The sequence below is a fragment of the Ursus maritimus genome, unplaced genomic scaffold, assembly GCF_017311325.1.
Source record: "Ursus maritimus isolate PB19 unplaced genomic scaffold, ASM1731132v1 scaffold_20, whole genome shotgun sequence".
NCBI classification, from domain to species: domain Eukaryota; kingdom Metazoa; phylum Chordata; class Mammalia; order Carnivora; family Ursidae; genus Ursus; species Ursus maritimus.
The window spans coordinates 55579952-55596029 of record NW_024424453.1 but is presented as its reverse complement, the minus strand read 5'-3'; the positions used below and the strand labels follow the sequence as shown (position 1 = coordinate 55596029).

The 16078-nt window shown below is 37.4% G+C and overlaps 1 protein-coding gene across 16 annotated transcripts in view; it reads left to right on the top strand.

The window, feature by feature from the left end:
• The window catches only part of CLASP2 (cytoplasmic linker associated protein 2), a 181586-nt gene that overhangs the window by 153059 nt on the left and 12449 nt on the right, over positions 1–16078 (top strand). For all 16 annotated transcript variants that reach the window (XM_040637020.1, XM_040637016.1, XM_040637018.1 and 13 more), the window contains 4 exons: positions 2883–3026; positions 4215–4321; positions 5996–6149; positions 9248–9476. In XM_040637020.1, the coding sequence (XP_040492954.1) occupies positions 2883–3026; positions 4215–4321; positions 5996–6149; positions 9248–9476 (634 nt within the window). The remainder of the gene's footprint in view (positions 1–2882; positions 3027–4214; positions 4322–5995; positions 6150–9247; positions 9477–16078) is intronic.

Sequence of the window (16078 nt, the reverse complement as noted above, 5' to 3'; positions counted from 1 at the left end):
TCCATCTTTTTACGTCTTCCTCAATGTCTTTCAAGAGTGATTTATAGTTTCTAGAATATAGGTCCTTTACGTCTCTGGTTAAGTTAATTCCAAGGTAACGTATGGTTTTTGGTGCTATTGTAAATGGGATGGATTGCCTAATTTCTCTTTCTTCGGTCTCGTTATTCGTGTATAGAAAAAAATACGGCATTTTAAATCATATAACTTAAGCCCGTATTATTTAATGTAGAAGTAGACAAATAGATCAATAGAACACGAAGGATCAGAGGATCAGAAACAGTTTGGTTTATATAGGAGGTTACTTCATGATAAGGGTGTCACTTCTTGAGGAAAGGATAAACTCATTGGTTAATGGTTTTGGAACAGTTAGGCTCTCTTCCTCTGGAGGGAAAGAAAGCTGAGTCTCCTACACCAAAATAAAGCCTGGATGGAATAAAGTATTCCTTAACAATCAAGAGTAACTTGAGGTAGTTTCAGTGTTGTTCCAAAAAAGACACAGGATCATAAAGTTTTGTTTCAAAATACAAATAGTTTTTTTATTATTATTTTTTATGTTATGTTAGTCACCATACAGTATTTCGTTAGTTTTTGATGTAGTGTTCCATAATTTCATTATTTGTGTGGACCACCCAGCGCCCATTGCAGTATGTATGTGCCCTCCTTAATACCCATCACCAGGCTAACCCATCCCCCTGCCCCCGAAACCCTCAGTTTGTTTCCCAGAGTCCATAATCTGTCATGGTTCGTCTCCCCCTCTGACTCCCCCCCTTCGTTTTTCCCTTCCTTCTCCTAATGTCCTCCATGCTATTCCTTATGTTCTACATTTAAGTGAAACCATATGATAGTTGTCTTCCTCTCCTTACTTCACTTAGCCTAATCCCCTCCAGTTCCATCCATGTCGATGCAGATTTCCAGGTGTTCATCCTTTCTGATGGCTGAGTAATATTCCATTGTATATATGAATGTTAGGATGTGGAAAAAGGGGAATCCTTTTACACTGTTGGTGGGAATGCAAGTTGGTACAGCCACTTTAGAAATCAGTATGGAGGTTCCTCAAGATGTTAAAAATAGAGCTACCCTATAACCCAGCAATTGTGGTACTGGGGATTTACCCCAAAGATACAGAGGTAGTGAAAAGAAGGGGCATATGCACTTCAATGTTCATAGCAGCATTGTCCACAATAGCCAAACTGTGGAAGGAGCCAAGATGCCCTTCAATAGACTAATGGACAAATAGTTTTGTGGGTTTTTTTAAGATTTTATTTCAGAGAGAGGATGCATGCACAAGGGGGAGGAGGGGCAGAGGGGAAGAGAGAGAGAGAGAGAGAGGCAGAGGATCTCAAGCAAACTCCCCACTGAGTGTGGAGCCTGACACAGAGCTCTGTCTCACAATACTGAGGTCATGACCTGAACCGAAACCAAGAGTCAGACACTAAACTGACTGAGCCACCCAGGCACCCCCAAAATATAAATAGTTTTATTTGGGTACTATTAACATGTTTGAGGACATACCTACACAGTGTACATTGGGCTTATATTATAGCTGTGTTTTAGTATATTTTTATTATTTTTTTTATTGTTTATTATATTTTTCAGTTTATGATAACCCTCTCCCAATTTCTTCATGTATAGAATTCCATCATCTTTCAAGGCTGTTTTGTATAGTGTGCCATTGCTCCAATGTAACATAATTTAACCATTCCCCTAGTGTTTTATATTCAGATATCATAAACCTAGAACACTTAGGTTCTCATAGAATGGGGTCTGAAAAGGTCCAGGACAAGATGCGCATATTTTCATCTGAGTCATAATTCTGAACTATTTGGGTTTCTTCCTCTTCTCTGTTAAGTTTTTGTGGTAATCTGAATTCAAAGTTTGGCTTTCAGTGACTCTGTTGATTACATTAAAAGAAGAAATAAATTTATAAGTTTTCTTAACTGATCTGAGTAAGCTTTGTTTTGTTCCCATTTCCACCAAAACATTATTTTCCATTTATATAAAAATGAATAGTAAAGTATTAAGTTGCTCTGAATGGACTTTGTAGAGCTTGGGATATACAGGTTTCCCCTGCTATTGTTCCTATGAAACCTTTCATACGCCAAAATGGTATAAAGCAAGGAAGCAATTCCATTAATTTATATGGGAAAACTTTTAAGACTTCCCAGACCCAAAAAATAGCATCTTTTAAGCTTTTCTGATACCTTAGGATACATCTTGTTAACAGATGCTCAAAATAAATCAAGATAAAGCACAGATGCTTACATACGCAGTTCAACAACGCTGCGTTGGCTTGATGCTAAGTGTAGTTCCTGGAGAAGGAGCTTGGTGGTACCATTCTCACTGCTGTGAGTGTGTGCTGCCTTTATAATGGCTCACTGCAAAACAACTGCTGAATACCATTTTTGCTTTTTGCCTTAAATGTAAAAGTGAAGATCTTCTTTGTTTTTCTTTTGGTTAGGGAAAGCAGGTACTGCTGTAGGTCTTTCATAAAAGCAGAGTGGTGTAATGTGAACTTTTGAAAGGTATAGGATACCTGTACTTGTATATTTCCATCCATCTTTCTTCTTGTAATCATTTATGAGGAAAACTGAAGAAATAGCATATATTGGTAGAATAACCCCGGAAACTGGTTAACTTTTGCCATTGAGTGCTAGATTGTATTTGTGACATTTTTTGTATTCCCTACTTACCTTCAAAAAATAAATGGCAGGTCAGTTATTTTCTTACTCTCCCAACAAAGAAATTTGAAAGCATATAAGGACATCTTTTTCTGTGGGAAAGGCGGCCTTGTGCTATTGAACAGAAATGTTGAGTGAAGAAAATTGTCTCCTTTGAGTAACCGAAATATACTTCTCTGCTTCTTCCATGTCTTTGTTTTCTAGGCAGCACAGTTAGTGCTGATTTCCTTATTTGAACTCAATACCCCAGAGTTTACAATGTTATTAGGAGCTTTACCAAAAACTTTTCAGGACGGTGCTACAAAGCTTCTTCATAATCACCTACGAAACACTGGCAATGGAACCCAGGTATCTTTCAGTTTTTTTCTTGACTGTTATGTGATGTGATGGTTTCACAGCAATTGCTTTCTTTTACATGAAGTAAACTTTTGATCCTAGTGTATAATTTTTACATCTGTATTAGGCAATATCTCCTAAGCAGTATTAAATATTGTCCTGGAAAGAATGTAGTCCTTAGGCTTGTGATGTTATGTTATAATTTGGTATACATTACCAGGGTATGAACAAAGAAAGCAAACCAGTCCTTATTTGAGGACTGGAAGGGATGACTTGGTTAACAAATAATATCTGTAGAAAGTAGGGCTTTAAAAGGTGTGTTCACAAACCTGTTCACAGCATTGTGGGTCCATAGTTGCTTGAATACAGAATTTTATTTGGGGGAGGTAAGGTCTGACTAAGTGAAACATTGCAGTGTTATATGTACTTAAATGTCAAGAATCATTTACATAATATGCCTAAAAAATTAAATTTTAAAAAGATCTTTGGTCATGGATAGAGGAAAAATTAGATGCACTTATGGCAGGCTTAAAGTAAAGTCTGAGGGTTAAAAACAATCTAAGAACAATTTCTTGGGACTAAATTTGGTCATCTTTTTAAAAGGAGAGAGATTGTTTAATTATATCTTAAGAGGTAGGCAAATTAATAATACTGAATTTTACTTTGGTATGCTTGCGAAAATCATTTGTAAAGCAAACTCGAGGAGGAATAAAATTTGAATATTGTAATGGGTGGAAGAGGGAAATTGGCTTAGAATGGGAAGCTAATTTAAAATTGTTAGTTTGGGGAAATACCTGTCTGGCTCAGTCTTTAGAGCATGTGACTCAATCTCAGGGTCATGAGTTCAAGCCCCACGTAGGGCGGGAAGCCTACTTTAAAATTTTTTTTTCAATTTAAAAATTAATTAAAATAAAATAGTTTGGGATCCTGTTGAATCTGTGAGAAGGTAAATGTTGGTAATATTTGAGAGCAGGAAGTGGGTGAAGAAAACGAAAAAAGACTAAAGAGATAGATTTCTGAATGGGGAGAAAGTTTTTCCCNNNNACAGAAAGCAGAGATAAGTACATGAATATTTAAAATACTAACCTACAAATATGGCTGTTTCATATTGTTCAACTTCTTGATTACATGGCTTCCATAAGAGCCTTTTAGTTGAACTTACCTGTCCTATGTTAATATTTATTTGACTCCCCCAATCAGGGTCCCATGGGGAGTCCTTTGACGAGACCAACACCACGTTCACCAGCCAACTGGTCCAGTCCTCTTACTTCTCCTACCAATACATCACAGAATACTTTATCTCCAAGGTAATAAAAGGATTATTTTCCATCATGGCTTGTGTTTGCCGATTCCCATTCTTAGACAACTGACAGTAATATAATTCCACTTGATTTCCACTTGACTTGAAAAGTCTTGACACACAGAAACTTAGCAGATTCAAAAAATTTTAAGTTTATGCCAAAACTAACCCTTTAAATGAAAATAGTGTATAGGATATCTAATTTTTATGTAAGTGAAAAAATTTATACGGCTTTTGTAAATTACTGCTTGAAGCATTAAATGGAGTAGTTACGTTTCTCAGATACGTTTATAGACAAAAACATAAAAATAGAGAAGAAAACAAGTAATGAATCATGGAACTTTACATCAGAAACTAGGGATGTACTGTATGGTGATTAACATAACATAATAAAAAATTATTATGAAAAAAAAGAGAAGAAAAAATAAGGAAACACTAAATATAAAATGGCATTATGTCTGTCTTTAGGAAAGAATGTGAGTTTGGTCCTTAATATAAAATATAAGCTGTGTAAAATTTTCACACACTTAAGCAGTTCAAGCATTGGCTGTATTTCAGATGAAGTTTTTGACTCATTAATAGACTAATATTTTTTCCCTTTTCCTGGCCTTTTAAAAAATCATTTGAAAGTAGTCCATATGTACTAACATAATTATTAACTTGATTTTATTAGCCATATATCATAGCATATTTCATCATATGCATTTTTTTTTTAAGATTTTATTTATTTATTTGACAGAGATAGAGACAGCCAGCGAGAGAGGGAACACAAGCAGGGGGAGTGGGAGAGGAAGAAGCAGGCTCATAGTGGAGGAGCCTGACGTGGGGCTCGATCCCGTAACGCCAGGATCACGCCCTGAGCCGAAGGCAGACGCTTAACCGCTGTGCCACCCAGGCGCCCCCATCATATGCATTTTAATTATAGGATACTTCATCAGCATCTGAGGAAGAAAAATACATTGCAAACTTAACATCTAGCTTATTTATTCCTTGTGACACACATGTGACAATTTGATGGCTAAATTCCATCTTCAGTTGGTTTTAGAATTTGATTATAGATGTCAATAACATGTATGTTCAGTGTTAAAACTTCTCTGCCTTCCTATACATTTTTGTAAAATACATTTATCTTCTCTTTAAGCTGTACCGTTATTGTAACTTAATCACAGGATCCTGTTGGCAAACTTTCTGTAAAGGGCCATATGGTAAATATATCAGGCCTTGTGGGCCATGCCGTCTTTGTTACTCCACTCAGTTCTGCTGTTATAGTGTGAAAATAGCTGTAGAGGATACCTGAATAAATAAGTGTTGCTCATTCCTTTACGATTTTATTTATGGACACCGAAATAAGAATTTTATATGATTTTTTATGTTAAGAAATGTTTCTTTTTCTCTCAACTATTTAAAAAAGTAAACGTTTTTAGATTTCAGGGGTCGTGGTTTGCTGACCCCTGGTGAATCAGAACATTTTTGAAGGTGACAGACAAACCAGGTGTTAAGGGTTATGCATTTAGTCATTGTAAGCTGCTCTTGTTGGGTAGACAAGGGGACATATAACTTAACCATTTATAGTTGTCAGTTTTTGTTTTGTTTTGCTAATTATGCTTTGGGGAGCCTACATAATCTCAAATGTGTTTGTGTTTTAAAACTATACATAAATAATTAGTTGTCTTTTTCATAGTGCATTTGATTATGACACAGAAAATATGAACTCTGAAGATATTTATAGCTCTCTTAGAGGTGTCACTGAAGCAATTCAGAATTTCAGCTTCCGTAGTCAAGAAGATATGAATGAGCCATTGAAAAGGGATTCTAAAAAAGATGATAGTGATTCCGTGAGTATTTGAACGTTTTTAGATTGCAGACTTTTCCATTAAAAGATTTTTTTTTAAGATTTATTTATTTATTTGAGAGAGAGAGAGAGAGCGCGCTCAAGTGGCAGGGGCAGAGGAAAAGGGGGAGAGAATCTGAAGCAGGCTCCATGTCCAGTGAGGAGCCTGACATGAGGCTCAGTCCCATGACCCTGAGATCATGACGTGAGCCGAAATCAAGAGTCTGACACTCAACTGACTGAGCCACCCAGGTGCCCCTCATTAAGAGATTTTTGTTGGATTTTTTTTTTTTTAACTTTGCTTTCTGTCGTTTTTCAAACGTAACTTCTTAAGGGGTCAGTCACTCTGCAAGCATTCACTGAGTATCTACACAGGCCAGGCACTGTTCTGGGTCTTGGATTTTACAAGGCAAAGTCGCTGCCCTCAAGTTCCTTATAAATTTTCAGATAGAGATGAGTACTATTGAGTTTGTTAGACACAAAGTGAATCTATTTTAGATTAATTGGTCAGGGAAGACCTCTCTCAGTCAGTGGCATTTGCATTGAGGATAAATAAAACCATAGAACATCTAGGAGAGAAGAATCCCATAAAAGAAGTGGCATGTGCAAAGACATTTAGATGGGAACAAGTTTTACATAGTTGGGAACTGGGACGAGAGGCTGTTGGATTGTTGTGACAGTTAGAGGGTGGAACATGGGCCAGACTACATGAGTCTTACAAGACTAAATGTGTTTAGGTTATTTTCCCATTAAGTGTAATGATAGAGATTTGCATCATCGGTTTGTAGGGCTCCAATTAAGAATGTTACAACCCATTTTTCTGACATTGGTGAATATTGTTCAGTTTGTTGCTTCTGCCATCATACAAAGAGTAGTTGTTTTGGGAGGGGGAGGGAAAAAGAGAGTAGTTGTTTTTTATACTGCTGCTGAAGACTTTTCTCAAAACAAGCCATCCCACCATTTCCTATGGAATCTGTGGTTCCTCAGTGTTTGCAGAATTGTAGAACATTGTGGTGCTTCAGCACATCTCTGAAGGGCTCCCTCCTCTGCCTTCCTGACTGCTTTCCTGCTGTTGTTTTTCTCCCCATGCCTATCTGGCAGATAGCCCTACTAACTGGATGCCAAAAACCAGCTTACCACTCAGATTTGAGGTTCCTCTCCCCAAAAGCTACACGAGGTAGCAGTAACAGTTTAGTAATAAGAATCACTGCTTGAGACTTTTTTTTCCTCAGAGATAGCAGGGTACAGTGTAGGGAGCTCAAACAGTGTATTCTGGCAGAAAGAAGTAAGTTTAAATTCCAGTTCCTGGCAGTTATTAACTAATCCTGTATTATCACTTCTAAGCCTCAGTGTCTTCATTAGAAAAATGAGGATATTCTGCCTACCTTAAAAGTTACTGAGTATAATAAATTATATGACTCATTAGCTACGTCTAGCTGCTTGTTTGAACTTCTCATCTTTTCCCCTAGAGCTCTCTTTTCTGTTTCAGTTGATAGCAGCACTAGTTGCTCAGCCAAAAACCTTGGACTAAGGAATTGTCCTTTTCTCCTCTCTTTCTTTCTGTCATCTCCATACTCTGTCAGGAAATCTGTTGGTTCTGTTTTCAAAATATATCCAGAATCCATCCACTTCCCATCACTGCTATTCTGGCTTGAAACATCATCATCATCAATTCTCTCACATGGATTATTAAAATAGGCACCTGACTGGCCTTCTTGATTCTGTCCATTGGCCTCCTGTCATCCTTTCTCACTCCTTGACTTCTAACTCCATAGGAGGTCCCAGAATAAAAGCCAAAGTCTACACAATAGGCTTTTTCCCTTGTTACCTCTCTGGCCTCATCTACTGCTTTCCTCTGCTCCAGCCACACTGGCCTCCTTGCTATTCCTTGAACTTCCTGGGCATGCTCTTGCCTCAGGGCCTTTGTCTTGGCTATTCCCTCTGTCTTAGACATCCTTCCTCCAGATAGCTCCATTGCTGATTTCCTCACTTCCTTCAAGTCTTTGTTCATGTGGCTTACTCTGCCTACCCTATCTAATCTGCACCCTCCTTCCTCCCACCACAGCACTCATGGTCCCTTTAATCCTGCACTGCCTCCCATATACTAATCACCTTCTACCATACCATATTCTTTACTTGTTCATTATGTTTATAAATGTCTGTCCCCCCACTAGAATGTAAACTCCATGAACGTGGACATCATTCTCTCTTTTGTTCACTAATATATCCCCACTGCCAAGAACGATGCCTGGCACACAGTAGGAGCACAGTAAATATTTGAAGAATATTTGTAAAGCACCTAAATAATGGCTTAGCATGTAGTTGCTGTGAGTAGACAGTGACTATGGTGATATTGATGGTAGTAATGATTTTCATACTAGTATTAGTATCAGTGTTAGTATTGATGCTTTGATAAGTATGTTAATTTGATCAAACTTCATCAGGCATCCTTTCAAAAGTTATAGTCCTTGAGGCCTTTTTTTTTTAACAGCAGGCCTTTTATAAAAATATATATATGTATGATTCTCTTATACTTTGTTGACATGCTGTCATTGTGTAATTTACTACCTTAATAATGGAATCTGTCAGCTTTTAGTTCTGTGTTGCCAATGAAAGCCCTTTTATATCTTTAACTGGCATAGAGAAGCTTTTGGTAATCTCACTCTATATTGTTTGGTCAAGCCATTAGCAAGGGAACTATAGGAATCATTAGAAACAGCATTCTTTTATGATTCTTCCTTGCCCTCACAGCTGTGGGGGTATTTTTAAATCTTTAAGTTTTGACATTTTAAATAAGTTTTATTATGTTAATTCCCATTACTTAATTTTTTTCAGCTGTTTATTGTTACCTTTTTTAAATAGACTTTGAAGCAGTAGGGAAACATCTTTTTAGAATTTCAAAGAGATACTTAAAAATGAATTAATTTGCAGGGTGCCTCAGTCAGCTAAGCATCTGACTCCTGGGGTCAAACGCTCAAGGTCGGGTTGTGAAGTTGAACCCCTTCTCTCTCCCTCTGTCCCTACCCCCCCAAATAAATAAATAAAATGTTTTTTTTTTTTTTAATGAATTAATTTGCTATGCCTTCTCCTCCCCATTAATAGATGTGTGGTGGTCCTGGGATGCCTGATCCACGAGCAGGAGGTGATGCTACTGACTCAAGCCAAACTGCCCTTGATAATAAAGCTTCACTGCTCCATTCAATGCCTGCTCACTCCTCTCCTCGCGCTCGAGACTATAATCCATATAACTATTCAGATAGCCTCAGTCCCTTCAATAAGTCTGCTCTCAAGGAAGCCATGTTTGATGATGATGCCGACCAGTTTCCTGATGGTAGGTTCTGGGTCATACTTTGTCACCTGTGTTTTAGAGAACTGTTAATCAGTGAACAAAAGAAATACACGTGCTCTTTTATTATAACTCCCAAAGAAGTAAGGAGCTTTGGGATGGGCATGTTTCTCCCATCTTTCAGGAGCTCATTTGTAGTGGTTTGGTAGTTCTCTACCTCAGAATGATAAACAGGGTAGTTCTGAGATCATCCTCAAAATCAGGAAAACCTTACTGACTGCCCAGAAACAACTGAAATCAATTATAGCTTATAAATGTAGTTTATCTCTAGACACAATTGTCATTAATTTTTATACCAGCATGACAAAACCCTTTGAAGAACTACCCATTCTTTATAATAGCCCTTTAGTAAAGTGTGAAATCATAAACAAACTCTAGTAAGATGCATTCAAGACCAAATTGGGGTAAGCTACCATTAGAATTTGGAGCCAACTTAGGACTAGCCCTACACTTTCAGTGGCTTATACCAAGGGTGTGGGACTAGCTCTAACACTCACAATGGCTCAGAACAAGGGCATAGGACCAAGTTCTAACACTTACTAAGCTGTCCAGCCTGATATTTGATTGATTGTCCTGAGTGTCACATCTGAAAGAGGGTAGAGATATACTACCTGCCTGCCCTTCCAATTACGGTGTGCAGTTAAGTTCACATAAAATGTATAAAAACTGATATAAAGTATAAAACACTGCAAATGGTTTAGGTATTTTTAATAAGAAGGAATTACATTTTTCTCTACAAATTGCATAATTCATTAATTTTTTTAATTGAAGACTCAAATAATATAAAGTAATAGATAACTGTGTGGATAAATTTGAAAGTACCCCCTTACCAGTCTCATGTTACTAAGGTAGTTTCTGGTTTTCCTTTGTTCCCCCATTATTGCTGTCAGTGAACATATTTCTGCAGAAGTTTTTATGCACATACATAAGTGATTTACTCTAAGAGATTCCTAGAGCTAGAATTGCTCTATTAAGGGATATATAAGTTGAAATTTTGAGAGTTACTACCCAATTACCAACTCAAAACAGTTGGCCAGTTTAGGTAGTGCTGATTTCCTCACCAGCACAGAATGTTCAAACTTTTTAAAATTTTGAAATCCATCACCATGATGGATATAAAATAGGCCATCCTAATGAGCATTTCCTTAATTATTAGGAAGACTGAGAAGTTAGATATTAGAAATATTTTTTTAATTTTTGTAATTTGGTAATGGAAAAATACCCCCATTTTTATTTCTTTGATTATGACTAAGGTTGACAAATCATGTTTTTACCAATAGGCCATGTTAAGAGTCTTAATATTATCACAATTACCGAAAAGGCAAAATTAAGACAGCTTGTCAAACTAAGTCTAAATTACATAAGAATCTTTAAAATTACCACTTTGGTGTGTTTTGATCTGTCACAATTAGTTGACTCTGTTACTGAGGTTTAGTCACAATAGCAGCAAAGCAGGAGGGAATAAATTGGACCTAGCATGAGCCTGTGCTTTAAACCCTCCCTTGTCACAGCAGCATGGTAAACTGAGACCTACTTTTAGCAGCTTTAATTGTTCTTAAATTATTGATGTACAGAGGTCACACACTGGCAGACCAAATTGGTTTTACTGACATTTCTTGCCTCAACTGCAATATATATATATATATATATATTAGTTTAAAACAATCAAAAGCTTAAAAGATGGGGGTACAGCACAAAGAACTTTTCTTTGAACCGTTTGAGAGTAAGCTGCCAAACTGATGCTCCGTCACCCCAAATACTTTAGGATGTACTTTCCATAAACAAAGACATTGTCCCACATAACCACAATATACTCATCCAAATCAGGTAATTATCATCGGTACATTAATAACCACCTGCCCTTAAACCCCATTAGAGTTTTGTCAGTTGTCCCAGCGAGATCTTCTAGCCAGAGGATCCACTTCAGAATCTCACATTGCGTTCAATCATGTCTCTGTTGTCTTCTTCAGTGTTCAGTCTTTCCTTTGTTCTCATGACCGTGGCACTTTTGAAGGTCAGAGACCAATTATTTTGTAGCATTTCCCTCAATTTAGGTTTGTCTGATGTTTTCTCATGATTGGATTCAGGTCATGTGCTCTTGGCATCAGTGTCCCAGAAGTGATAGTGCATTCTTCAGGTAATACACAATTTCACTTTGTCCTTTGACTGGTGATAATAAACTTTGGTCACTTGATTATGGTGGTGCTTACCAGGCTTCTCCACTGTGAAGTTACTCATTCTATAATTAATAAGTGTCTTGTGGGGAGGTACTTTTAAACTGTATTAAAATTTATTCATTTAAAAAGTTTCATTTACATATTTCTAACTGTATGAACTCATGGTTTGCATTGTACTCAATGGATTATAATTTGTAACTCTCGTTTATTTTGATGCTCAAATTGTCTTTGATTTGACCTGTTCTTTTGACATGTCCCCATCCTTGCATGCTGGCATGACAAAATGTTGTACTGTCCCTGCTTCAGTCCTGGAATCAATCATTTCTCCAAGGTTTCATTTAATGGAAAATGGTCTTTAAAGGCTAGAGTCTGGGCACAAGGTGTACTCACTGCTAGTGGGATATCACTATTCCTAACACCTCTCAGTAGCCAGAGCTAAGGAATGTGCGTGTGTGTGTGTGTGTGTGTATGCATACACACACTGATTTACATCTGTTTATTTCTATATCAAAAGCTATGAGTTTACTCCAATTCCAATTTAGCACCATAAGATAAATTCTGGTTTCCTCCTTTTTCATATTGATAAACACCTTTTTTCTGACACTGAGAAATCTGGCTTTCATTATCTTTAATATATTTACTTAGTTGATCAGTCCTGAATGCAGCCAGTTTTCCATCTCTGCCATTACCTCCTCACTTGCACAGATGCACTCCTCACCTTGCTGGGCTCTCACCACTCCATGTAGACACCCTTCTTGCCCTGTCCATACTTTGCCACTCTCACATGGATGGAAACCCGCTTACTCTGCTCAGGAATCTGTGTCCCCAGGGCTGGTCATTTGTAATTTTGATGAATGGAAAAAAATCTCTTCATTTATGAGGCTGAGAAATCATGTTTTTACCAACTACTTATGTTAAGAGAGTTAATATATCACAAAGCCAAAACTTTGACAGCTTAGCAAGATTACCTACTTGGGGGATGCCTGGGTGGCTCAGTCGATTAAGCATCCGCCTTCAGCTCAAGTCATGATCCTGGGGTCCTGGGATCGAGTCCCGCGTTGGGCTCCTTGCTCTGCAGGGAATCATGCTTCTCCCTTTGCCTGCTGCTTCCCCTGCTTGTGTGAGCTCTCTCTCTGTCAGATAAATAAATAAAATCCTTAAAAAAAAAAAAAAAAGATTACCCACTAGTAACTGATTCTCTTTTCCTTTACTAAAGATCTTATATTTTCCATTTGTTAAAGTAAGACATCTGGGGCGCCTGGGTGGCTCAGTCGTTGAACATCTGCCTTCGGCTCAGGGCATGATCCCGGCGTTATGGGATCGAGCCACGCACCGGGCTCCCTGCTCTCCCTCTCCCACTCCCCCTGCTTGTGTTCCCTCTCTCGCTGGCTGTCTCTCTTTCTGTCAAATAAATAAAATCTTTAAAAAAATAAAAATAAAAAAATAATAAAGGAAGACATCGTTGGAAATTATATAACTGAAATCTAAACTGGGTAGAATATTTTTGAACTTGAGAAAAGTATTTCTTTGCAGCATAATACTTGATTGATTTCTGAACCATAAGACAGCCATTTTATGTTGAACACTCTTTGAAAATGGATCAGCCATTAGTTAAGCAAAATAGTAGTTGCTCTAAGCTTCATATAGAAATTAATTGTTTTTGTTTATATTCTTTTTAAATTTGAAATAGGGAAGACCTTGTTTGGCATTATTTTATTGTGAACATTGCTAACGTCACCCATTCTTTTTAATTTTATTGACCTCCGTTGCTCTTTTGATTTTCCTTGCATGTCTGCCCCAGTGCAAAATTTCTCCTCCCTTTTTTGTTTTTAAAGTCCATAACTTTGGGCAGGAGATAATCATTTTGTTCATTTCAGAATTTCTATAAGAAGAAATTGTTTTGAAATTCTGAGACATATTTAGTATATTTATTATTCAGATGTTTCTATACACATTACAGACAGATACACATATTAGTGATAAATATTTTTTAATTAACAAGTCAAAAAAAATTAAAACTCCACTGATGTCCACATTTAATTATGTTCTTTGTAAAGTTTACCAGGGACTATAATATTCCAGAATATTACTTCTAGGGAGATGGTTCTGTTATTCAAGAGAGACTCTTATCAAAGTTTGCCAATGAAAAGAATATCCCATATTTTTTCAGCACTGCAGCATAAATATCAGAATTGGAATCATGCCAATATTTGTCATAAGAACACAAAGAAAATTAATACTAGTGAGTTTATTGTATTCCAAGCCCACTATGGGCTTCACTATGACCATCGGAAGTCAACGCTCTCTTCCCATTTTACTCATAAGAAAACTGAGCCTCCACAGTAATTAAGAACCTGTGTCTGTTGAACAAAGAGGCACAGGTTTAGTGGGACTCCAGAGCCTTTCTTTTTGCATGACCATGATGCCTCTCATGAGGAAATACAGTTACACGTTATCTTAATTAACAGAGTACTTTAGGTTTATCTTATTTGTATCATATAAATCAGTTTTGTAACAAAATAGTGTTTTCTTTGGCAGAAATTCTTTTCCTGTTAGTCATGTGTTCAGGCCATTTTATGTCATGTCACTTCTAATTATCTCCTAGAGTAATTACAAAGCCTATATTCATGGAGAAAAGAGCTGCATTCCTTTGAAAGCATTCGTGTGTGTGTGTGTGTGTGAATTCCCTTTATTGAGCTGAAATAAAGTGCACTCTTAATAGAATGATCCTCTGACATCAGTGAAAGTCTGGTAACGTGACTTTGCAGGAGTGACTTGTGAGGTTTATAGAGATGCGTTTATCCTGCTGCAGTAGCTGCTGTTAAAACAGCAGCACTGTTCCAGTATTGGTCTATATAATGAAATTATTTTAAGACAGTTTTTATCCTCCAAGTTAAGATGTCATCTTTGATTGCAAATTTCTTTTTTATGGTTTGCTCCGCATTTTACAGAGGTTCTTCAAAAACCCCAATTTGGTTCACCTTGGTAATCCTTCTTTCCAGACTCTCTCTCATTTTTAACTTCAGCAATCACATTTTGTGTTCTGTGTATGAGGTTGTTAGTGCTCTAATTGTAGTTACATGAATGAAGTCATGATAAACTTCTTTTTCATAGTGAATCTTGTCACTACATTTTGGTTCAGTTTCCCTTCCCTATCATGTGTTAGTTTAACTCTAGTTGGATTCATCTATTCTTTTTATTTTTAGAGAGGGGGTGGAGGAAGGGGCAAAGGCCGAGAGAGATATAATCTTAAGGCTCTGGGCCCATTGTGGAGCCCAACATGGGGCTCAGTCCCACGACCCGGCTATCCATGACCTGAGCCTAAATCAAGAGTCAGGTGCTTAACCGACTGAGCCACCCAGGCACTCCCGAACTCATCTATTCTAATGGTTCAGCTTGATTTCCTTTCCTCAGGTTTCTGAATCCCCTTAAGTAAAATGTAATTTTTCTTTCCCCTGCTTATAGGTGTGGGTTCCCCACAACCTGTGATGTCAGACTGTTGGTATCTCTAGGTCAGTGGCTAACCAGCTGGCAAGATGAGGCACAGTAGCTTCTGTTTTCATGGACCAGTAGTGAACCATCTGCCAAACCACAATCTCAAGATTTATTTTTGGGAAGCGGGCTCTTTCCTCTTGAGCCTTTGCTTTTGTAGGCAATAGCTATCTCCCAGATGCCAGATCCACAAGACTTCTCTGTCCTATTAGGATCAGCATAAGTGGCAACCCTTTCCTATGGAAGACCAGCATGTTTTTGCCAAGTGGACCCTACAGACAGTATAGCTCCATGGAGTCAACTGTCTTCCCTGGAGATTCGGGAGCAGGGGTGACCCCAGATGTATCTTCCAAGCCCAGGCACCATACTCTGTGGTTATTTTATTCCAGAGGAGTTAAGGAAAAGAGTCTATGGCATAAGCTCAGGCCACCATCTCCCCAAATCCCGGAAGGGCTGAATTTGTCATTTATTTTACCAACAAAAGAATTTAGGAAGAATTCTGGTATTCTGTAATGTTTTAATATGAACTTTGGGATGTAACTGTTTTTCCTACAAAAATTACTCAAAGCACCATAAGTGTCCCTTAACATTCATAAAATTTGTGAGTTTATGATTATACTTCAAAAAAGAAAGCAAAAACAAATGAAAACTCTTTGATAATCATTGCGCCCAACTCTACTGTGAAATTTAAGGGAAAATATTAAGTATTTATTCTGCCTCTTCTACCAAATTATATTTCAGGATAATCTAAATAGCTCTAGTTGATAAAGTTACTCTCTACAGAAGAATTCCAGCCCATTTTTAATTCCTAATAAAATAATTCAGCAACAATCAGTGGGTAAATCATTACTTTAAAAGATTGATTGGGGCACCTGGGTGGCACAGTTAGTTAAGCGTCCAACTCTTGGTTTCTGCTTC